The sequence below is a fragment of the Chiloscyllium plagiosum genome, chromosome 1 (genome assembly GCF_004010195.1).
Source record: "Chiloscyllium plagiosum isolate BGI_BamShark_2017 chromosome 1, ASM401019v2, whole genome shotgun sequence".
Classification (NCBI taxonomy): Eukaryota; Metazoa; Chordata; class Chondrichthyes; order Orectolobiformes; family Hemiscylliidae; genus Chiloscyllium; species Chiloscyllium plagiosum.
This window is the reverse complement of record NC_057710.1, coordinates 115,528,971-115,554,177: the sequence shown is the minus strand read 5'-3', so window position 1 is coordinate 115,554,177 and position 25,207 is coordinate 115,528,971. Positions and strand designations below refer to the sequence as shown.

Below are 25,207 nucleotides of genomic sequence, written 5' to 3'. Positions count from 1 at the left end.
AATGCAGCGCAGAGGACACAAAACTCAGTCACACCCCCCTCACCCCAATGCAGCGCAGAGGACTCTAACCTGTGTTTGCCAGCGCGCTGTACCATTCAAGGAATCCATAGAATAGAAAGCGATTGAATGAGGGGATCGTCTCCGGCACACTGGAATATCGCGAGGGACCAAGGTTTAAAATCTTATCTTGTGGGCCTGTCCGTCTCAAGACATCGATGTTGCCGGTGACTGCTGACACTTTCTGATCGTAAGTATCTTTTTGGATCCTGCCGACTACGCCAACATTGTCATCCCATTTCCCTCCCCTCAGTTGAAGCAAAATGCTCAGAGACACAGTATAGTTTTACCTCCTTCATCTTTATTCTGGGCTCTGGAGGGAGAGGGAATGATTGACCATGTGCACAGAGATGTGAGTTCACAGTCTTCTTTGGGATAGCAATTTGTTAATGAATTATATAGTTATAGGAGCATCCAGATAAGGTAACATAGATATTAATTGGGTGATCATTACAATCAGCGAGTGTCAATAGTAGAGATTAAGCCATCCGGCTGTTACACAATGAATAACCAGCTTCACATAATGAATACTTTTCACCTTGTTAAACTGACCTTAACTACTGAATGCTTCCAATATTGTTAAATGGTTCTACATAATGAATGCTTTTCCACCTTGTTAACCTGTTACCCTTGCCTCCAGCACCAACCACATTGTAAACTGCAAGTTCTTGTCTCATCTGAGTCATGCTAAGTTGAACTGCTTCTTTAACCAAATGCAGAATTTAACTCTTTCCCTACCTGCTTATGCCCTACACACATTCTCAAAGGGGCAACATTTTCACACAGAGGTTGGCATGTGTATGGAATGAGCTGCCAGAGGAAGTGGTAGAGACTGATACAATTACATTTAAAAGGCATCTGGATGAGTATATGAATAGGAAGGGTTTAGAGGGATATGCTCCAAATGCTGGCAAATGGGACTAGATTAAGTTAGGATATCTGGTCAGCATGGATGAGTTGTACCGAAGGGTCTGTTTTCATGCTGCATATCTTTGACTCTGACTCTGTGAGTATTCCTTTAAAAATCACACAACACCAGGTTATAGTCCAACAGCTGTATTTGGAAGCACAAGCTTTCGGAGCGTTGCTCCTTCATCAGGCCCTTCATCAACCACCTGATGAAGGAGCAGCGCTCTGAAAGCTAGTGCTTCCAAATAACTGTTGAACATTAATCTGGTGTTGTGTGTTTTTAAATTTGTACAGCCCAGTCCAACATTGACACCTCCAAATTATGAGTTTTCCAGCGGCATACTATTGACAGCAATTGGAATTAGCTAATATTTAGTTTGGGGTAATATTTTACCATGATACTATTTCACTTTTGTGGCACATTTAACGTTTATACATTCCCCCAGCTAGTAGCATGAAATCAAAAACATGCTTCAAGCAGGGCAATAATTAAAGCTTTCATTTGGATTCTAAAATACTATTATGGAGCAAAATGCACAACACCATTGGTAAAAATTAAAAATTGGTCTTTAAGATAACAACCATATTCTATCGCTGATCTAATTCCTACAATCTTCTATTTGCTGAAAGATGAATTTCATATATTTATTTGTTATTTTTCTTTTGACATGATATAACATCTGTGTAATTATTCTTGACTGCAAATCAATGCTCTCAGCCTTCATTAAGGAAAAAATACCTGCAGCTATTTTCAAAAGGTGACAAGGTCAATTAATGCCTGTAATTCTGGGGTAGTTTTAAAAGAAAAGACCATGGAAGCTTTTACTTGAATAACAGATTTTGAATAATGGCTACTAATTCTGTGATTAAAAAATTACTACTGACCTAGTTGTATGTGAGTGGTTTAGTAACTGGATTGTGAAAGGATAATTCATTTAGGGTGGCACAGTAGCTCAGTGGTTAGTAACTCAGTTCGATTCTAGCCTCAGGTAACTGTCTGTGTGGAATTTGCACATTCTCCCTGTGTCTGTGTGGATTTCCCCCAGGTGCTCCGGTTTTGTCCCACCATCCAAAGATGTGCAGATTAGGTGAATTGGCCATGCTAAATTGCCCATCGTGTTTAGGGATGTGTAGGTTAGGTGCATTTAGTCAGAGGTAATTATTGGATAGGGGAATAGGTCTGGATGGGTTACTCTTCGGCGGTTCAGTGTGGACTTGTTGGGCCAAAGGGCCTGTTTCCACACTGTTGGGATTGTATTCTATTCACTTTGTTTGATCTGTTTGTTCTGCTTTGTAGAACTTGCAGATCAATTAATTAAACCATATCATTTGATAGTCCCTCCACTACGGTCAAATTCTGGTTGAGATTTCAAGTTCTAATGCGACAGCACCTCATGATCAGAAGCATCTATATCCAATTATCATTTTTTAAAAGTTGAGTGATCACAACATCCTATCGTTAGTGTTTGTAGAAGTTGTTACAATGGTGTTATTATGCCTTTTAACGTTATTTTTATTCACTTATGTGATGTTGCTGCTCCTTTAACAAGGTTAGGTTGTCTTCAGTTTTTTTTCAGGAGTTCGTAAAGACACAGGCTCCAAAAAGTCTGGGTTGATCAACATGGGAATGCTGTTAAGTTTTAAAAAAAACACTTGTGCAATAAAAGAGGAGTGGCCAGTTCTGCCACCTCAGCTTTTCTTTAGCTTGGTTTGGATTTTAACAGTCTGGCTGTTTAGGGAAAGCAGTCAGTCAGTTTTGAGGCTGCCAGTCCGAGAAACAGTTACATGGAAGAAGGTGTTCCATGCTGAATCTCTCTGTCATCTCTTTTTCTGACTTCTCTCCTGTCAGACCCTGTGTTTGATTTTGATTTTTGTGCAAGGGTGTTTATGAGAATTTTGCAAGTAGTTGGAACAGCATCATTAAATTGGGATAATCTGTTGGGTTTTCGGAGAGGTTAAGTTATTCTATATTCTGTTCTCTTTTATTTGTGTTTCATTCAGTAATCTTGTAAATAAATTCTGTTTTGTTTAAAACTAAGTGGTTGGGACAGCTGTATCCCTCCTGGAATATATGCCTGACACCTGCTTAAAACAACCAGAAAAGTTAGGATCTGGGCTACTTCCTTGAAATGTTTTGAGGGATTCTAGCCTGGTCAGTAACAGATTGGGGACTTGAGTGTCGTTGCCTGCAGTATTTACTGTTTGTCCCTAGCTACGCTTGAGAAGGTGGTGCTGAACTGCTTTCTTGAAATCCTGCAATTCATGTGCTCTAGATTGACCCACAATGCCCTTAGGGAGAAAATTCCAAGATTTTGGCCCAGTGACAGTGAAGAAACAGTGATATGTTTCCAAGTCAGGCTTAAAGGACCACTTGCACCGTGTATCTGCTGTCTTCTAGGTGCAAGTGGTTGGTGGTTTGGAGGTGCTGTCCAAGGATCTTTGGTGGATTTCTGCAGTCCATCTTGTAGATGGTGCACACTGCTGCTACTGAACAATGATAGTTGAGAGAGTTGATACTTGTGGATGTGGTAAAAACAATGACTGCAGATGCTGGAAACCAGATTCTGGATTAGTGGTGCTGGAAGAGGGAGGAGAGGGTGGAGTGGATAGGTGGAAAAGGAGATAGGCAGGTAGGACAAGTCTGGACAAGTCATGGGGACAGTGCTGAGCTGGAAGTTTGGAACTAGGGTGAAGTGGGGGAAGGGGAAGGTGCCAATCAAACAAGCTGTTTTGTCCAAGATGATGCCAAGCATCTTCAGTGTTTTTGGAACTGCAGCCATCCAGGCAAGTGGGGAGTATTCCATCACACTCTTGACTTGTGTCTTGTAGCTAGTGGACAGGCTTTGGGGAGTCATAGAGATGTATATAACAGAAACAGACCTTTTGGTCCAACTCATCCATGCCGACCAGGTATCCAGCCTATTTGGTCTCTCCCTGAGCTCAAATCATCCAACACTGCAAAATCTTTGTAAATCTTTTCTGAACCCTTTCAACTTTTGCAACATCTTCCCAATAGGATGGAGACCAGAATTGCACACAATATTCCAAAAGTGGCCTAACCAATATCCTGTACAGCCACAACATGACCTCCCAACTCCGACATTCAATACTCTGTCCATAAAGGAAAGCATATTCTGTAGGAAGCTAGGGAAGTGATTGCTGGGCCCCTTGCTGAAATATTTGTATCATTAATAGTCACAGGTGAGGTGCCAGAAGACTGGAGGTTGGCCACTATGGTGCCACTATTTAAGGAAGATGGTAGGGACAAGCCAGGGAACTATAGACCTGTGAGCCTGATGTTGGTGGTGGGCACGTTGTTGGAAGGAATCCTGAGGGATAGGATGTACATGTATTTGGAAAGGCAAGGACTGATTCGGGATGGTCAGCATGGCTTTGTGCGTGGGAAATCATGTCTCTCAAGCTTGATTGAGTTTTTTGAAGAAGTAACAAAGAGAACTAATGAGGGCAGAATGGTAGATGTGATCTATGTGGACTTCAGTAAGGCATTCGACAAGATTCCCCATGGGAGACTGGATAGCAAGGTTAGATCTCACAGAATACAGGGAGAACTAGCCATTTGGATACAGAACTGGCTCGAAGGTAGAAGACAGAGGGTGGTGGTGGAGGGTTGTTTTTCAGACTGGACGCCTGTGATCAGTGGAGTGCCACAAGGATTGGTGCTGGGTCCACTACTTTTCATCATTTATATAAATAATTTGGACGTGAGCATAAGAGGTACAGTTAGTAAGTTTGCAGATGACACCAAAATTGTTCAGCGATATTCAGTGATGATTCCACAATGTTCAGCACCATTTGTGACTCCTCAGGTACTTAAGCAGCTCATGTTGTGTACAGCAAAGAAGGTTACCTCAAAGTACATCGGGATCTTGATGAGATGGGGCTGATGGGCTGAGGAGTGGCAGGTGGAATTAAATTTAGAAAAATGCAAGGTGCTGCATTTTGGGAAAGCAAATCTTACCAGGGCTTATGCACTTAATGGAAGGATCCAAGAGAGTGTTGCTGAACAAAGAGACCTTGGAGTGCAGGTTCATAGCACCTTGAAAGTAGAATTGCAGATGGATAGGATAGTGAAGAAGGCGTTTGGTATGCTTTCCTTTATTCGTCAGAGTATTGAGAACAGGAGTGGGGAGGTCATGTTGCGGCTGTACAGGACATTGGTTAGGCCATTTTTGGAATATTGTGTGCAATTCTGCCCTCCTTCCTCTCGGAAAGATGTTGTGAAACTTGAAAGGGTTCAGAAAAGATTCATAAGCATGTTGCTAGGGTTGGAAGATTTGAGCTATAGGGAGAGGTTGAATAGGCTGGGGCTGTTTTCCCTAGAGCATCAGAGGCTGAGGGGTGACCTCATAGAGGTTTATAAAATAGATAAAGTCTTTTCTCTGAGGTGGGGGAGTCCAGAACTAGAGGACATAGGTTTAGGGTGAGAGGGGAAAGATATAAAGGAGACCTGAGGGGCAACTTTTTCACCAGAGGGTGGTACGTGTATGCAATGAGCTGCCAGAGGAAGTGGTGGAGGCTGGTACAATTGCAACATTTAAAAAGCTGGATGGAAAAGTGAATAGGAAGGGTTTGGAGGGATATGGGCTGGATGCTGGCAGGTGGGACTAGATTAGATTAGGATATCCGTTCAGCATCAACTAGTTGGACCGAAGGGTCTTTTTCCATCTCTCTGACTCTATACCTAATACCTTCTTTACTATCCTATTTACCTGCGACTCAATTTTCCAGGAACTATGAACCTGCACTTCAAGTTCTCTTTGTTCAACAACACTTCCCAGACCTTACCATTAATTGTATAAGTACTGCTCTGATTTGCCTTTCCAAAATGCAGCATCTCACGTTTATCTAAACTAAACTCCAACTGCCCTTCCTTGTAAGTTAAAGATTTCTAACTATGGATGTACCTGCATTTCATGGACTGCTGTGGTTAAGGAAGATGACTCACCATGTTCTCATGCTCTTTTAGCGAGGGGCTTACTCGTGATGCCCATGTTCAATGAACAAGTGAAAATAGACACAATCCTAATTTCTTATTTGCTGACAACTCAATTTTTTCTGTCAATGAACAAAGTAATGCTTGGTCACAATGCAAAGAATAAAAGCCAAAACAAAATTAGCACTCCAAATCAAATTTATAAACCAGTGCATACAATATTACGTACAAATGTAAATAAGTCAGCCTTGTGCATTTTTACTCCTTGTTTTCTGGGTGCTTTTGCCTGTTGTCTGCTTCTGGGCATTGCCACCATTGCAGATGTTAAATGATTGGTGGAAGACTGCTAACTTTGTGGGCAAACCACTGATAGTCTTAGAGGGTAACTCCAGCAACTCTTGTCCAGAAGGCTTAACTTTTAAATTCATCATCCTGGCATTCATGCCATCCAACTCTGATTGGTTACAATGGTCTTGGTGGACTAGCAATGATGTGACAACAGTTTCATGCTCCATGCAGTCCCTGCCTCTCTGCTGGGCATGAATTCTGGTGGTCCTTGGAGGACAGATTTCTGAATTCTTATGACACCCATGAGTCATTTTTGAATATTGCAATTCATTGCTGTGATGACAGCAGTTTGCATTTGCATGGACAAAACTGACATTTTATATTAGTCTGATATGCCAATGCAGAATCCAGACATTGGATGCCTTCTGCTTATGCTGCAGTGCAAGTTGAGTCATTGTCCATCAGACATTGCATCATGTTGGATCCACTAATGTGCTCATCTAATTGGGCACTGTACATTTTTGAAAGGATGTGCTCTAAGCTTTGTACACAGTTGACACGGAATATACCATGCTACTTGATGTTGCCAGCCAGCAAACCTGAGGAGGTCAGTACAGTAAGAATTTACGCATCAACCATTCTTGGTAGTCCACACCATTGACGTGCTTATCCCGTGCAGCAGAATGTACACCTGACCTTGCCTTCTGGTAAGCTAGAATGGATACAGCACAGAAGGAAGCCATTCGCACATTGTGTCTGTGTCAGTTCTCTGCAACAGAAATTCTCTTAGTCCCATTTCCTTTCCTTTTTCTTGTAGCCCTGCACATTTTTTTTCTTTGATATTCATTACCTAATGCACCTTTGAAAGTAACAATTAAATATGGCTCCACCACACACTCAGGCATTGCAATTCTGATTCTAACCATACTTGTAAAAAGCTGTCCATTGTGATTGTTCTTCTGCTATTCATCTTAAAGTGGTGTCCCTTAGTTCCTTACCCCTCTGTTAATGGGAAGGTTTTCTTACCTGTTCTTCCCAAATCTGTTCTGACTCCAGATTTTTTTTTAACCTGGTGTTTCAGCATGTGCAGATCCACATTGTATGCTACTAAGTTGACCTTCAATGTTATGTTATTGTGGAAAATCATTAACGTTTTGAAAAGAAATTTGAATTTCTCATTATTAACTGAATGAAGTTACACCATAGCATTTCACATTTTCAACAAGGACATTCTCAAATTACTTTTAGCTTGTTTGATTTGATGAACTCACAAATAATTGAATCATTGAAATTTGGTCTGCTGTGTTGAGTCAATTGACTTTACAAGCTGACTGAGAGCCTTAATTGACAGCCAAGTCAGTGAGCAGCTGCATCCACACAAAAATGAATTCATCACAATTCTAATTTTGGATGTAGATTACATTAGTCAGCAGCAAGAGGAGACAAGACAACATAGGATTTCTATTTAGTGAGCATTGAAAGAACAAGCAAGGAGCCCTGAGATGCATCCTGGTCGAATCCATGAGATGGGTGCCTGCCCCTCTGTGCCAAGTGTCTTTAAAGCAGCATTGTAATGTATGGTACCAGGGCATTTCAAAATACAGCATTGAAATGCAGAAGAGTTTTGAAAGTAGTTTGGAGATGAGCCATGAGACTGATACATGTCAGATGTCAAGGTCTATGGACAGGGTGTGGTCACTGCCCTTGGAGTGTATCCTGAGATGTTGGTGACTATTTTCCAAGATGGAGATCTGAAGGAGCCCATGGAGTTTCTAGATAACTGGCCTGATTTTCATGTCACAAATTATCACCATCTGGTTTCTATCTGATGGGTGGAAGAACTGGAAACTACATTTAAATGAAGCGAAATTAGCTAATCATGAAACTAGGTCTCTTGCTGCTCCCTTGAGAGAATCTTGTCTCACCATTGAACACATGGGTGGAAAATGGACTTGTTCTCAACATGAGGTTTCAGTGGAAGAGCACTTTGGGGCAAGTGGTCATAATTCTGTTAGTTTCAAATAGTAATGGAAAAGGATAGCCTGTTCCAAAAGTTAGAAATCTAGTTTGAAGTAAGGTCAATTTTGATGGTTTTAGGCAAGAACTTTCAAAAGTTGATTGGGGGCAGCAGTTTGCAGGTAAAGGGATGGCTGCAAAACAGAGACTCTTCAAAAGGAGATAATGAGAGTCCCTGTTAGGATGAAGGACAAAGCTGGTAGACGTAGGGAATGTTGGATGACTAGGGAAATTGAGGTTCTCATCAAGAAAAAGAAGGGAACATATGTCAGGTGTATAGAGCAGGGATTGCATGAATCCCTAGAGGAGTAGAAGGGTAGTAGAAGTATACTTAGGAGGGAAATTGGGAGTACGAAAAAGGGGACATGAGTTAGCTTTGGCAAATAGTGTTAAGGAGAATCCAAAGGGTTTCTACAAATATAAGATAAAAGAGTAATGAGGCAGAGAATAGGGCCCCTTAAAGTTCAGAAAAGCCGCCTATGTGTGGAACCACAGGAGATGTGTGAGATACTAAACAAGTACTTTGCATCAGTATTTACAGCGGAGAAAAATATAGAGCATATAGAACATGGGGAAATGAATAACAATAGCTTGGAAAGTGTCATTTAAAAAACGGAGGTGCTGGATGTCTTCAAACACATAAAGGTGGATTAATCCCTGAGATCTGATCAGGTGCACCCTAGAACTTTGTGTGAATCTAGGGAAGTGATTGCTGGGCCACTTGCTGAGATATTTGTGTATCGATAGCCGCAGGCAAGGTGCTGGAAGATTGGAGGTTGGCTAACATGGTACCATTATTTAAGAAAGATGCTGAGGAAAAGTCAGGGAACTATAGGCCGGTGAGCCTGACATCAGTGTTGGGCAAATTGTTGGAGGGGATTCTGAGAGACAGGATTTGAAAATATTTGTCAAGAAAAGGACTGATTATGGGTAGTCAACACGGCTTTGTGTGGGGTAAATCATGTCTCACTAACTTGATTGAGTTTTTTGAAGAAGTGACAAAGAGGATTGAGGAAGGCAGTGATGGACATTGTCTATAAAAATGTGAGTATGACATTTGGCAGGGTTCTGCTTGGTAGACTGGTTAACAAGGTTAGTTCACATGTAATAGCGGGAGAACTAGCCATTTGGATACAAAATTGTCTCCTACCTTTCCGCCAGAGGGTGGTGGCAGTGGGTTGCTTTTCACACTGGAGGCCTGTGACCAGTGGTGTGCCACAAGGATTGGCGCTGGGTCGACTGCTTTTTGTCATTTACATAAATGGTTTGGATATGAATACAGGAGAAATAGTAAGTTTGCAGATGACACCAAAGTTGGAGGTGTTACGGACAGTAAAGAAGGTTACATTTGATTACGATGGGATCTTGATCAGAGGGGCCTATGGAGTTTAATCTAGAGATGCTACGTTTTGGTAGGGCAAATCAGGACAGGACTTCTACACTTAAAGGTAAAGACATACGGTGTGTTGCCGAACAAATAGCGCAGATTTATAATTACTTGGAAGTGGAGTTGCAGGTAGTCAAGGTAATGAAGAAGGATCTTGGTATGCTTTCCTCTTATTGGTCAGTGCATTGACTTTAGGAATTGGGATGTCATGTTGTGGCTGTACAAGGCATTGGTTAGGCCACTTTTGGAATACAGCATTTGATTCTGGTCTCCCTGCTGTATGAAAGTGTTATGAAACTTGAAAGGATTCAGAAAACATTTACAAGGAGGTTGTCAGGGTCAGAGGGTTTATAGTGAGAGGCTGAATAGACCAGGACTATTTTCCCTGGAGTGTTGGAGGCTGAGGGATGACCTTATAAAGGTTTATAAAATCAAGAGGATATGGATAGGGTAAACAGACACGGTATTTTCCCAAGGGGAGAGGAGTCCAGAATTTAAGGGCATAGGTTTAAGGTGAGAGGGGTAAGATATAAAAGGGACCTAAGGGACAACTTTTTCATGCAGATGGGGGGTAAATGTAGGGAATAACCTGCCAGAGGAAGTGGTGGAAGCTGGAACAAATACAACATTTAGAAGTTATCTGGATGGGTATATAAATAGGAAGGGTTTAGAGGGATATGGGCCAAATGCTTGTCAAATGGGACTAGATTTATTTAGGATATCTAGTTGGCATGGATGAGTTGAACTGAAAGGTCTGTTTCCATGTTGTATATCTCTGTGCTGCTGTGACTCTATAGGAAGGATTTTGGGAAACTTGAAAGGGTTCAGAAAAGGTTTACAAGGATGTTGCCAGGGTTGGAGAGTTTGAGTTGTAGGGAGAGGCTGATTAGACTGAGGCTATTTTCCCTGGGGCTTTGGAAGCTGAGGGGTGACTTTATAGAGGTTTATAAAATCATGGGGGACATGGAAAGGGAAGAGACAAGGTCTTTTCTCTGGAGTATGCGAGTCCAAAACTAGAGAGCTTATGTTTAAGGTGAAGGGAAGGATTTAAAAAGGGACATAAGGGGCAACATTTTCATGCAGAGGTTGGTGTGTGTATGAAATGAGCTGCCAGAGGAAGGCTGATACAATTACAACATTTAAAAGGCACCTGGATGGATATGTAAATAGGATAGATTTAGAGGATTATGAGCCTAGATTAATTTGAGATATATGGTTGGCATAGACGAGTTCGACTGAAGTGTTTGCTTCTGTGCTCTACATCTCTATGATTCTATTGCAAAGCAACTTATTGCCGTTCTCACATGATTTTCCCAACTTTCTTGTCAATGAGTAGGTCGTTCAGGAAAGATTCCACTTTTTTTTCCCTCCTTGCCTCGCCCAATTTTAAAGTGGAAAAATCATTTTAAAAAAAAGCTGAATATTTTTATTTGACCAGTTTAAGCATTTGAATTAGCAACCATTTTTAGCACATGGAAGAATTTAATTAGATTTAAGTTTTCTTTCTTGTGTGATGTATTCTTGAATTCAGGCTATTATCTCTCACTAAAGCCTTGCTTTTGCACAATGTTTGAGAATTTGAGCACTTCTCTCAAAAAAAAGAATGACTTATCGACTTCCACTGCACTGGCAGAGAAAGGTGGCACCACTGAAACCATCAAGTACACCGGGAGCTGGATGCCACTGACGGCCAAGGAACCCTTGCCACCCTCATTACATTTGTAATGCAGCTGTCTTGTAAACTCGGCAATTCTTGCTGTCTTGCTCGCTGTACCATTCAGTGCCTCACTTGCCACCATGCTTACTACCTCTCTGATCGCACCATTCCAGACCCCTCACTGCCTCTTCCTCTCACTGCTCTGCTCCCCTACTTCTGGAGACAATGAACAGTAAGGCAGCATAACAGTGAGCAGGAAGGAGGTACTGAAGAGCCAGCAGCAAGGCTGAAAAGCATTTTGAATGGGGCAGTGAGCAATTGATACCTGGACATGAATTCAGTTAGAATATTTGCAAAGCTCTCATTTTATTGCTCTTTTTATTGATGCAGGTGCCTTGCTGCTGCATTGCTGGCAGTGACACCACAAACACTGCAACCGCAAAGGCAGTGGATGCACCACTGCAAGTGAGTTGGCTGTAAAACAGTCAAAAAACTGCTTTACTGGTTCTTCTCTGTCAAGTTTTCTGATGAATGTCTTTCAATCATACAATCACAGGAAGTGAGTGCTTACTGCAGAATTCCTTGGTTCTGATCTGCTCTTGTACCCGCAGTTAAGTTTCAGAGGAGCAGTTGTATTGGATTTGAAATGTTAACTTTCTCTGCAGATGCTGTCAGGCCTTCTAAGTTTCTCCAGAATGTCCAGTTATTATTAAATGTCTTACACTATCAATAAATGTTTCATTAAGGTTTTATTGGAGTGATATAGTTTATTTGGTTACTTTCTATTCCCATCTACCTGGCAACTTCCTTTGGTGCCATCTGATTAAAGGTCTCTTCTATTTATCCCTGATTCACCTAACTTTTCTTTAAATGTTCTATTGGTCACTGACCACTCTTCTAATGTTACAATAATAGATTGTATGTGCTTCTTAACTGATATGAAATTTATTATTCAATGACTGTAGGCTGATATATTAGAGAGGGTAGATTGAACCTTCAGAGGAGAAGTGAAGAAGAAAATATGGGAGACAAAGGAAGAGTATGAAAAGAGACTGACAGCTATTATAAGGAGAACTAAAAGTCCTCTTTAGGCATATTGTTAAGACATGGAGACAGACGGCCAAATCAAATTGGCCTCCTTATCCCTATGTGCGCGACCCAGTAGAATTAAATTACTCGATAATTTACTCAAAATTGATCCCAGTGGTTCCTAACAAGACTTGTTGATTAACTAGTAGCCGACTTTCTGAATAACTGGTACCAGACATCAGGTTTACATCATAAACAAAAGATTTAACAATTTATTAATCATACATAGTTTTATTAGAGCCCAGTTAAACAACAAGATAATCTAAGTAATATCAATGTTTTAAGCTCAATTCACTTTATTTCCAGCCCTATTCTATGACAAACACAGATCTTTAGGCTGACACATGGCTCAGTAGTCAGCACTGCTGACTCACAGTACCAGGACCTGAGTTTGATTCCAGCCTAGGGCAGTGGTCTGTGTGGAGTTTGCTCATTCTCCCTTTCTCTGCGTAGGTTTCCCCTGGGTGCTCTGGTTTCCTCCTGAGAATATGTATAGGGTATAAGCAGGCAGGGAAAGAGTTAAGTTGTGAGTTTTGTGAAACAAGAGGCTCAGCTGAGCATGACTCAGATCAGATAAGAACTTACCATTAACAATGGAATGCTGTAGTCAAGGGTAATGTTTTAACAAGGTGGAAAAGCATTCATTATGTAGAGCCATTTAACAAGATGAGAAGGCATTCAGTATGTGAGGTCTGTTTAACAAGGCGAGTCCCCTGAAAGGGGGGAAGAGGTGTGATTGAGGTTTGAGTCCTCTGCACGGTACTGGGGTATGAGTCTACTGGGTGGGTTGATTTGAGGTTCAGGCTCTCCACACTCTGCTGAGGTTCGAGCTCTGTGTGTTTAATTGGGGTTCAAACCCTCTGTGTTTAAATGGGGTTTGAGTTCTCTGTGTTTAAGTGGGATTCGGGTTCTCTGGGTCGAAATGGGATTCAGGTTCTCTGTGATTAAGCAGTGTTCGGGTTTTCTGTGTTTAAGTGGGATTCGAGCCCCTATGGGGAATAAAGTGAGAAAGGGGTTAAACTTGAGGCATCTGTGAGTCTTTGTTCTGGGGGAAGAGAGTGGCATGGATTGTGGTGCCATGTGGTTCGCTGCAAGGGCTTTCTCCTTTTATAAGTGTAATTTCAGTGAGAGGATGCAAAAAATAAAGAAATGAAAGCAAGAAATGCTGAAATTAAGTTTGTACTAGTACTTGGGTTGAAGAAGGAGAGTTTCAATGTAAATTGTGCCATGCTGAGAGTGTTTGATGTTTAAAAATTTTGGTTTGTTAAAGTACTAGTTCAGAAAATCCATTTAAGTAACCTTTTCGCCTTGTTTGAATTAGGATCTCAATTCAATATGTTTTGTGGGTTACGTAATGGGGCAGATTTTGTTTTTACATTGCCATTGTACAACATTATGTCCTTTTTAAAATGATCAAACTTGTAACCCTGAAACAAATAGATTGAGTGCCTTGAGCTCCTGATTTGTTTCAAATTCTACAATGCCTGTTTTAAAAAAAAAGTTTGATCAGTGATCATGCTTTAGCCAGATGAGAGTATTGTATTAAAATATCTTTGCTGCTGTGTTTTTGATGCAGAGTATTCACAAAGAGTGCATTTTTAGTTTGATATTTTGTTAAGGTTTTATTTAGAGAAATTAAACTTGAGGCTGAGCTGTTTCAGTTCTATTAATAATTGTTAAGACTTCTTTGGCCCCCTTCATATTGCCAATTCAAAGAATGTTGATCTCTATACCAAAGTTACCACTATGATTCCGACTGTTCTATTTGGGAAGTTTCATTTGGAGCATATATTTTAAAATATTCAGCATTTGTTTCCCAAGAATATTTGAAATTTAAATCTAAACTGAAACTGCCTCTTAAATTGCTAATGCACAGGAAGCATTTTGTTGTTTTCTTGCTGTTCCAGACTTTTGAAATACATTTCCTGGCAGCTTTCACATTTCACACCAATTTGTTAAAGGAAAATAATTTTTGAATAACCTGAATGAGGTACCCAAGGATTTGACTTTAGGACCATTGATTGTTGTTTATAATTGACTGAATTGTTTAAGCAGTACAATTTAGAAGTTTATGGATTGTATAAAACTTGATAATGTCATAAATAGTGAACAGAATAACAGACGTCAAGACGACTGAGAAGGTTGAAATAGGCAGACACAATTTAGTGTAATTAAATGTGTGACTGTCTTCATACTGATATCCACCTTAGCATGGAAGGAATGAGAGAGGAAATGCAAAGATACTTCCAGCAGCTAGCACCTTCTTTAGAATTTCTCCATTCATAGGTAAAGCATGCCTTCGGAGCACCACCCACTCCTCCATAACCTGAGCCAATGGATTCAATCAGCTCCCCAGCCATGAGCATAAAAAGTTAACAACAGTGAAGAGGAGGTCGGTACGCATTTTGTCAGTGGCCTTCCTACGGATGTTAAACCATGTGAGCTTTACCTTGTCTTTCGATCATTTAAGGGACATGAGGGTTCATTGATCAAGATAATGTCACAATAGTTGGCTTTGTTACATTTAACAGCAGAGCGGGAGCAGGAGCAGAAGCAGGAAAGAATGCTGCTTTCACCTAGCCTGCAGCTGCAGCTGTTGCACTGCACACTCAGATGCGCAGGTATCCTTCATCTGAAGCATCTCCGGAAGGATGGAAGTCTAGTCAGTTTTGTGAAGCATTTAACTGCCCTTATCCAAGAATTCAGATTTCTCCAAGGAGTGATGCACAAAGACAGAATGAATTTTGTTTTCAGGTTGGACTTTACTAAAGGAGATTTTGGAGAACTGGCTCATTTCCACTCGACTTGGAGTGGATGGAGTGGTCACTAAGGACTGTGGATTTAAGAACTTTACTGTTGATTTTTTTTTCACTTGGAAGGATTCTTCTTACTCTAATTACTGTAACAAGGAGTAATTTTTATTGTTGTAATGGGTATTTACTATGTGTCAATATTTTGCTTAAATATTGGCTGTCAGGGTCTTATGAAAGCTGGTAGTGCCATCTCCATGGTTATCATGAGATGGTAAAAGGAAGGAACAAGTATGTGTATAGAGTATAAGCAGGCAGGAAAAGAGTTAAGTTCTGAGTTTTGTGAAACAAGAGGTTCAGCTGCATGACTCCGATCAGATAAGAACTTACAGTTAACATTGGGGTGCTGTAGGCAAGAGTAATGGGTTAATAAGGTGGAAAGGCGTTTATTATGTAGATCCATTTAACAAGATGAGGTAGCATTCAGTATGTGAGGTCAGTTTTAACAAGATGAAAAGTATTCATTATGTGAAGCCAGGTACTCATTGTGTAACGGCAGATGGCTTAATCTTTACTATTGTAATGGTCACCAAATCAATATGTATGGTGCCTTATCTGGATGCGTCTGCCTGTAAAATGACTATATAATTCATTAAAAAACTGCAATTCCAAAGAAGATTGTGAACTCATGTTTCTCTGCACATGGCGATTGTTCTCTCTTCCCAGGGTGCGGAATAAAGATGAAGGAAGTAAAACAACACTGTGTGTCTGAGCATTTTGCTTCGACTGAGGGGGTGGGGAACGGGATGACACTCCCACAGCCTTGTACAGGTTAGGTGAATTGGCAGTGCTAAGTTGCCCATAGTGTCCAGGGATGTGCAGGTTAGGTAGATTGGCTATGGGTAGTGCAGGGTTACGGGATGGGGTGGGAGTGAGGGGGATGCTCTTTGGAAGGTGGGTATGGACTTGAGGGACCAAATGGCCTGTTTCCACACTGTAGGGATTCTACGAAGGTGGACAAACATTCACAATTAAGGGACACATCGAAAGTGAAAAATAGATAAAATGTAACTAGCCAGCTCACTTAAGCTGTCTCCATGATCACCAGCATATGGGATTATATCTTGCTTGACTTCTCATGGCACTAATGCATGCAGATAGCTTCTAGTGGGCTCTGAGGAATTTATTCTTATAACTGAGATTCTATTCTTTGAACTCCCAATAAGTTGATAATGAGAAGACAACCAGGCACCAATCAAACCGCGGACCTGCAGCTTTTGCAAACGCAATCCTTCTGACTTTAACACAGTTCAAAACCAGTGCAAACTCTAGCCTCTCTTTGTTTAACTTGTTCCCCTACGAAGTCCCAGGTAACATTCAATATCTGTCATTTGTTGCAGCAGAAAGCCTCTTTGGATTTTAAGTACAGGAAGGATATTATTAAATCGGAGAAGATGCAGAAAAGATTTATCAGGATGTTACCAGGACTGTAAGATTCGAGTTACAGGGAGGGGTTGGATAAGTTGGGACTTTTTCCATTGGAGTGTAGGAGATTGAGGGGGGACCTTACAGGAGTTTACAAAATCATGAGGGACATTGATAAGGTGAATAGCCAAGGTTGTTTTGCTAGGTTGGAGAGTTCAAAACTGGAGGGCATATTTTTAAGCTGAGAAAAGCAAGATTTAAAAGGGACTTGAGGGGCAATTTTTTCACAGAGGGTGGTTGATATGTGGAATAAACTGCCAGAAGAAATGGTAGATGCAGATGCAATTACAACATTTTAAAAGACATTTGGATAGATACATGAATAGGAAAAATTTAGAGGGATATGAGTCAAACGCAGGCGATGGGACCAGTTTAGTTTTGGAAACCTGGTCAGAATGGGCAAGTTGAATCAAAGGGTCTATTTCCTTGCTGTATAACTATGACTATGACTCTAAGAAACAATCTAAGAAACTTCCGATCCTGGCCTCATAGGCAAGTATCAGTTGGCTTGTTCTCCTTTTTTTAAATGAAAACAAGCTTCTGCTCATAGTCCAAAGGTCACTTTCAGCTCTCAGCTCACAGTTCACAGCTCTAAACTAAAAATTGATTAAGAAAAATGAAAAAAAAACACAGTAAGCATTATAACAATATAAATAGTAAATGAATAGTAAAAGGTGGTAGTGAAGTTTAGCTTTCAAAGGGGATTTGCATATGGAAATCGTGGATTTGGCTGACTCACTGTTTGCATCTGTCTTTATGCTGCTGAGGTCAGAGTGGTAAGTATTAGGTGTTTGAGGATCTCCAACTCAGAGTTGATGAACTGCTGTCTGAGCTTTGAATATTATGACACGTTAGGGAGGAAGAGAATTACTCGGATGCTGTATTGTAGGAGGCAGTCAGACCCCCTAGATTAATTACCTCAAATTTGGTCAGTAATCATGGAAAGGAGGCTGTGATAACAAGCGAGGCAGGTCAAAGGATCTAGGAGGTAGTATGGAAGAAGCCTCAGGCTTTGGGCTTGTCTAACAAGTTTGAGATTCTTGTTCCCTGTGTGATGAGAGGATGAGCAAGAGCATTATAGCGCAGGGAGCCATTCATGAGAGGGGAGTAAAAAGAAACATGGTTGTAATCAGGGATAGTATAGTCAGGAGAATAGACTCTATTCCCTGTGGCCAAGATTGAGAGTCCTTAAGGCTGTGTTATTTGCTGGGTGCGCGGGTTCAAGGTATCTCATCTAGGCTACAGAGGGACATGGATTGGGAGGGGAAAGATCCAGTTGTCATGGTCCACACAGGTAACAACAATAAAGGTAGAAAGAGGAAAGAGTTTCTGCTGAGGGAATGTGAGCAGCTAGTGGCTAAATTAGAAAAGCAGAACCAAAAAAATGACAGTCTCCAGATTGCTAGCAGAGCCAAGAGAAAATGAGTGTAGGATCAACAAAATTAAAGAGGGAAATGTGTGGCTGAAAATTTGGTGTGGGAAAATCAGGTTCGAATTTATGAAACATTGGCACCAGTACTGGTGAAGGAGGGAGCTGTTTCAATGAGACGGGCTCCATCTGAAGCATGCTGGGACCAGAGTTCTGGCAAAGCACATAACTAGAGCTGTGAGTAGGGCTTTACATTAATAAGTGGGGAAGAGGCTAGGTTCAGTGCTGGAGATCAGAGTCTAGATTGGATTGGTGCTGGAAAAGCACAGCAGGTCAGGCATCATCTGAGGAGCAGGAAAATCGACGTTTCGGGCAAAAGCTCTTCATCAGGAATGAGGTGGGACCCTCCGGGGTGGAGAGATAAAATGGGCTCTCCACCCTGGAGGGTCCTGCCTCATTCCTGATGAAGTGCTTTTGCCTGAAACATCGATTTTCCTGCTCCTCGGATGCTGCCTGACCTGTTGCGCTTTTCCAGCACCACTCTAATCTAGACAGTGGGGTAGGTTCAGTTGCATAGAAAATTCCAAAGTCAAAGGTAAAGGGGAAGGTAGGATTGTTGATTAGTGATGGGATTGATTATTACTAGAATATAAAAGGAAGGGACAGAATGTGTGAATGTTATTTTGTATCACAAAAGTGTAAGGAAACTCGACATTAAAACAGGATCTCCAGCTCAGAGTTGATGAACTGGTGTCTGAGCTTTGAATATTATGACATGCTAGGGAGGGAGAGAATTACTCTGATGCTGTGTTGTAGGAGGCAGTCAGACCCCCTAGATTAATTACCTCAAATTTGGTCAGTAATCATGGAAAGGAAGGTGTGATAACAAGCGAGGCAGGTCAAAGGATCTAGGAGGTAGTATGGAAGAACAAACTTAAAAGCTTTGTATCTTAAAGCATAAAGCATTCAAAATAAGGTAGACAAACTGATGGTGCAAATCAAGGTGAATCAAGGTCACGAGGACTTTAAACTAGTTAAAGGGAGAGAGGGCTCAGAAGGGGTTTAAAGGTCCAGAACAAGTAACAGGGCAGAGGATGGAAAGGGTCAGAAATCTAACTTCAGGCACATCAGATAAGGGAACAACTATGAGAAAGGGGACAGTCAACTGAGGATGTTCTACTTAAATGGGCACAGTACACGCAACAAGGTAAATGAGCTTGTAGCGTTGATTGAAATTGGTAGGTACAATGTTGTGGGTATCACAGAGATGTGGCTGCAAGGGGATCGGGGCTAGGAACTACATATCCAAGGACACACATCCTATCAAAAGAACAGGCAGATCAGCAGAGGCGCCAGAGTTGCCTTGTTAAGAAAAAATGAAATTAAATCAATAGCAAACAGTGATACAAAGTCAGAGTTAGGGCGGCATGGTGGCACAGTGGTTAGCACTGCTGCCTCACAGCGCCAGAGACCCGGGTTCAATTCCCGACTCAGGCAACTGACTGTGTGGAGTTTGCACATTCTCCCCGTGTCTGCGTGGGTTTCCTCCGGGTGCTCCGGTTTCCTCCCACAGTCCAAAGATGTGCAGGTCAGGTGAATTGGCCATGCTAAATTGCCCGTAGTGTTAGGTAAAGGGGTAAATGTAGGGGAATGGGTGTGTTGCGCTTCGGCGGGTCGGTGTGGACTTGTTGGGCCGAAGGGCCTGTTTCCACACTGTAAATAATCTAATCTAATCTAAATGTGTAGAATCTGTGTAGGTGGATTTGAGGAACCACAAAGGAAAAAGACCCTAATGGGAGTTATGTACAAGCCACCTAGCAATAATCAGGATGTGGGGCAGAAAAGATATCAGGAGATATGAAAAGTATATATGAAATGTCTCATTGCAGTGATCATGGGGAGTTCAATATGTATGCGGACAGGGAAAATCAGGATTCTAAGAAAAAGAGTTGGTGGAATGTCTACAAGATGGTCTTTTTGGAGCAGCTTATGAGAAAAGGCAATTCGGGATTTGGTGATGTGTAATGAGGCAGACTTGATTAGAGAGCTGAAGGTGAAGGAATCCCTGGGCAGAGCTAACATTATGATAGAATTCACCCTGTATTTTGAGAGGGAGAAGGTGGAATCAAATGTAATGGTATTACAATCGAGTAAAGGCAACTACAGAGACATGAAGGAGCTGCTGGCCAGAGTTGATTGGAAGGGGAGCCTGGTACGAAAGATGGCGGAGCAACATTGGCAGGAGTTTCTGGGGTAATTCAGGAAGCACAGCAGAAGTTCATCCCAAGGAAGACGAAATATATGCAGGGGAGGATGAGGCAACGTGGTTGACAAGGGAAATCAGGGACAGCAAAAAGGCAAAAGAAAAGCATACAAAGTGATGAAGACTAATGGTAAGTCAGAGGATTGCGAAGCCTTTAACGACTAGAGGATAACTTGGAAAAAAAATGAAAGACGGATGCGAAGATGCAATGAGGGTAAGATAGCTAGTAAAATAAAAGAAGATTGCAACAATATATTTCGATATCTGAAGGGGAAGACAAAAATAAGAGTGATCATTGGACTGCTGGAAAATAAGATTGAGTGTTATTAAAAGGGAACAAAGAAATAGCAGAAGAACTGAGTAGGTGCTTTGCATCAAAGGTGTCTGTAATGATCAACACAAAGGAGAAGGTGCCAGGAAAGCTGAGAGTTCTGAAGATAGAAAAATCATCTGGACTAGATAGACTACACCTCAGAGTTCTGATAGAGATAGCTGAGGAGATTATGGAGGCATTAATGGTGAATTTTCAGTAATCACTGGAGTCAGGGAGGTTCCCAAAAGACTGGAAAATTGCTAATTTTAACACCTCTTTTTGAGAAGAGAGGGAAGCAGAAAATGGGAAGGGTTCAAGATGGTGGTGATGCCAGGTGACTCCGTGCGAGTACTCTACAGCAGATCTTATTCTCAAATTTCTTACAACGGTTCTGCACTTTTAGACCTCAATATATGTCTTGCTCTATCTAAACACCCAATGGTGATTTTGTCCTTGTATGTTATGATCTGCCTGTACTGCTCATAAAACAAAACTTTTCATTGTACTTAGGTACATGTGACACCAGTAAATCAAATCAAATCAAATTATAATCCGGTTAGCCTGATTTCGGTTGTTGATAAGATTTTAGTATCCTTTACTAAGGATGAAATTGCACAGTGCTTGAATATGCATTGTAAGATAGAGCTGAGTCAGCACAACTTAGTAAGGTGAGATCACTCCTGACAAATCTGTTCGTATTTTTGAGCTGGTAAAGAGCAAGTTAGGCAAAGGAGAGCTTGTGGAGCAATCTATTTGGTTTGCAGGAGGCCTTTGACAAGGCGTCGCACAGAAGCCTGCTAACTAAGAAATGAGCTCATGGCGTTAGGGGCAAGGTACTGGCATGAATAGAGAATTAGTTGACTGACAGAAGGTAAATGTAAAAGGGTCCTTTTCAGGATGGCAGCTGATGACTAGTGGAGCTCCACAGAGGTCACTGTCGGGCTGCAACTATTCACATTTTACATTAATGATCTGGACAAGGAACTGAAGGCATTGTTGCTACTTTACAGATGACATAAAGATAGGTGGAGGGACAGGTAGTGTTGAGGAAGCAGGGAGGAAAAAGGACTTGGATAGATTGGGGAGTGGGATAAGAAGTGGCTGATGGAATACAATGTGGGTAAGTGTGAGGCTATACACTTTGGTCAAAAGAATAGAGGCATAGACTATTTTCTAAATGAGAAAAGGCTTTTAAAATCTGAAGCACATACGGGCTCTCGTTAAGGACTCTGGTTCTGTACTTGATGGAATTTAGAAAGATTTGGGCGATCTCATTGAAATTTACAGAATACTGAGAGGGCCTGGTTCAAGTGGATGTAGAGAAGGTGTTTCCAGTAGTAAGAGAGATGAGGACTTGAGGGCACAGCGTGAAGGGACAACCCTTTTGAACTGAGATGAGAGGAACTTCTTCAGGCAGAGGGTGGTAAATGTGTGGAACTCATTGCCACAGAAGACTGTTCTGGCTAGGTTATTGAGTGTATTTAAGACAGCGATAGATAGGTTCTTGATTAATTAGGAGATCAAGGGTTACATGGCGAAGGCCAGAGAATGGGATTGAGAAACCTTTCAGCCATGACCGAATGATGAAGCACACTTGATGGCCTAAATCTGTTCCCATATCTTGTAGTCTTATAAGATACATAGTTGACTCACTTGATGACCTAGGTAGAGGAGGTGTTAGATAGCTTGATTGAATTTGAAGTTGATAAATCTTCAGACAGAATGTATCCGAAGCAACTGAGGGCTTAAAATGAGGAATTGCACAATGTTCTAATCCTTCTCAAATGCAGTGATGACTTGGAGAATTCGAGAATTGTGAATATTATGCCTTTGTTTAAATAAATGTTTATTGCTGACCCCAGCAACCTCCAGACTGTCAGAGTAACTCAGTGATGGTAAATCTTTTAGAAATGATAATTCAACAAAATTGCTCAATACAACATGAAAAAATACTACTGATGCTGGAAATTTGAAATATAAACAGGACATGCTGGAAATACCCAGAAGCTATGGCAGCAGTTACAAAGAGAGAAAGTACTATTTCAAGTTCTGATGAAAAGTCATTGACCTGAAACATTAACTCAGTTTTGTCTCCACAGAAGCTCCCAGTCAAGCTCAAAAGTTTCAGTAATTTCTATGAAAATGAATGGTCACTGGGATGAATATGCATTAATTAGGGAAAAACAACAGTGATTAGTGAGAAGCAAATTGTGTTTCCTAAAAGATCATATTTTCTTTGTTGCTTTTCTTGATTATTTATTGATTTTCTAGTCTTTAATCCATATTCAAAATTTATAGATGGTATAAAACTTTAAAGTGTTGAGAATTGTGAGGGCGATATTGATAAACCTCCAAAACACATAGGTTAATGTGTGAATATGTGGTAGATGAAATTAATTTCAGAAAAGCCTGAAGTGATGCACTTTAGTAGGAAGATTGAGGAGAGGTAAAGATGTACTTTTAAAGGACATGTGGAAATCAATTGCAGTCTGTGTGCAGAGATCTTTTAAGGTGGCACGCAAATTTTTAAAAATTACAATTATAAATCATCCAGGATCTTCACTTTAAGCCATAGAATTACAAGCAAGAAATTTATAATAAAGTTGTATGAAATGCTAGTTTGGCATCAACTGTATTGTGTCCAGACTATCTCTCAGTACTGTGGATATGAAGGAGAGGGTACAGAAAGGATTTACAAGAACGGTTCCAGAGATGAGAGATCTGCAACTGCATGGAGAGATTGGAGAATCTGCTGTTGTTGGAGAAGAAAAAGTTGAAGGAAATTTGATAGAAATGTTTAAAATCATGATAGGGGGTCTCTAAACAATTATTAAAGAGAAATTGTTTCCATTTGCCGGGAATTCGAGAACTAGAAGATACCAATCTAAGAGAATCAACATGAGGAAGAGCCTTTTCGTGTTGTAAATGCAATGTGCAAAAGTGTGGTGGAGGTAGTGAATGGAAGAGAATTGTATAAGCACCTGAAGAGAAAGATTTGCAGGGTTTTTGGGAAGGGATAGGGAATGGGGCCAACTAAGTTGGCATGATAGAGCATTGACATGAAGGGCTAAGTTGCCTTATTCTGTAACGTAATCAACATTGATACTACACTAAGATTTCCACAGTCAGATCCCAATGTGTGATTGCTGAAATATTATTAAATATACCATATCTAAGAGCTGACTTTTGCATTGACTATATTTTCACATGCATCTTTGACATACCAGTATAATAATATGCTGCCTGATAGTACCTCCTTGCTCATACAGAATGGATGTATTATTTTGAAATTAACTTAGCATCAATATACAAATTCTTTATAGCAAAGCAGCATAATCCTGAATGTAAATAATTTCTTTCTTTTTTTGTTTTAGAGTTGATCATTGAGATAATAAAGCAGAACTATGGACAAGTACTACACCAATATCAAGAGGTAATTGTTGGCTAGACAGACCACCATGAGCTACAATATCTGACCATGTTGTAAAGATAATGCTAGTTAGTGCACTTGCTTTAAACATAAGTCTTTTGTTAAATTAAATTTAGTATTATTGATACTAAATATAAGCAAATACTGGTGGAAATAATAGTATTTGTTGGGAGTGAAACCGAATAATAAAATTGTAGTCTAAAGTCTTCTCAATGTAACTGGAAAGGTTAGCCAATGAATGCATTTTAAGCAAGTGAAAAGGGCATGATGGGAGCCAAAAGAACAAAATAGGAGGTTGACAATTTTATACAAAAGAGTTGATAATACAAAATGAAAAAGATTGGTAACGGGATAAGTAAAGATGCAAAGGATATATCTAGAGGAGGTGTGAATGGCAGAACCATGAATAGCTATCTTTTAAACAAAAAACAGGAAAAGAGAGAAACACATAGAAGATAATAAAAAAAACTGGTTGAAGAAAAGGTAACAAAATAGGGACCACAGATTTAAAACTATTAAAAATGGCTTTGAGCCCAGATGCTGTACCATGCTCAGTCAAGATAGGAGTTATTCCTCAACCTTAATTTGAGTGTCATTGGATCACTGAGTGAAGCTCAAACATGAAAGTTAGAGAAGAATGTGAAGAATTAAAATAACAGGCAACACATTCTTGATGAAGGATTTATGCCCAAAATGTCAACCTTCCTGCTCCTTGGATGTTGCCTGACGTGCTGTGCTTTTTCCAATGTCACACTTTTTGACTAGTAATTGAAAAGTCAACGAGCACTTGTGTACTGGATAGAAATGTTGTTTAACACAGTCAACTAAGTAGGATTTAATCATCCCAGTATACAGGGAACCACAAAGCAAGCACCGAACACAGTATACTAAATTAAAAGAAATACAATAAATCACTGCTTCACTTGGGAGCAGAACATAGGACCTTGGATAGTGAGACTGGAGGTGACAAAAGGACAGATGTTACACCAAAAGAGAAAATGTTGGAAAATCTCAGTAGGTCTGGCAGCATCTGTAGGATTTATGCCCAAAATGTCAACCTTCCTGCTCCTTGGATGTTGCCTGACGTGCTGTGCTTTTTCCAATGTCACACTTTTTGACTAGTAATTGAAAAGTCAACGAGCACTTGTGTACTGGATAGAAATGTTGTTTAACACAGTCAACTAAGTAGGATTTAATCATCCCAGTATACAGGGAACCACAAAGCAAGCACCGAACACAG

General features: G+C 40.7%; 1 protein-coding gene across 13 annotated transcripts in view; it reads left to right on the top strand.

The window, feature by feature from the left end:
- The window catches only part of LOC122551995 (prominin-1-A-like), a 281,448-nt gene that overhangs the window by 77,904 nt on the left and 178,337 nt on the right, over positions 1-25,207 (top strand). For all 13 annotated transcript variants that reach the window (XM_043694569.1, XM_043694612.1, XM_043694582.1 and 10 more), the window contains one exon: positions 23,912-23,970. In XM_043694569.1, the coding sequence (XP_043550504.1) occupies positions 23,912-23,970 (59 nt within the window). The remainder of the gene's footprint in view (positions 1-23,911; positions 23,971-25,207) is intronic.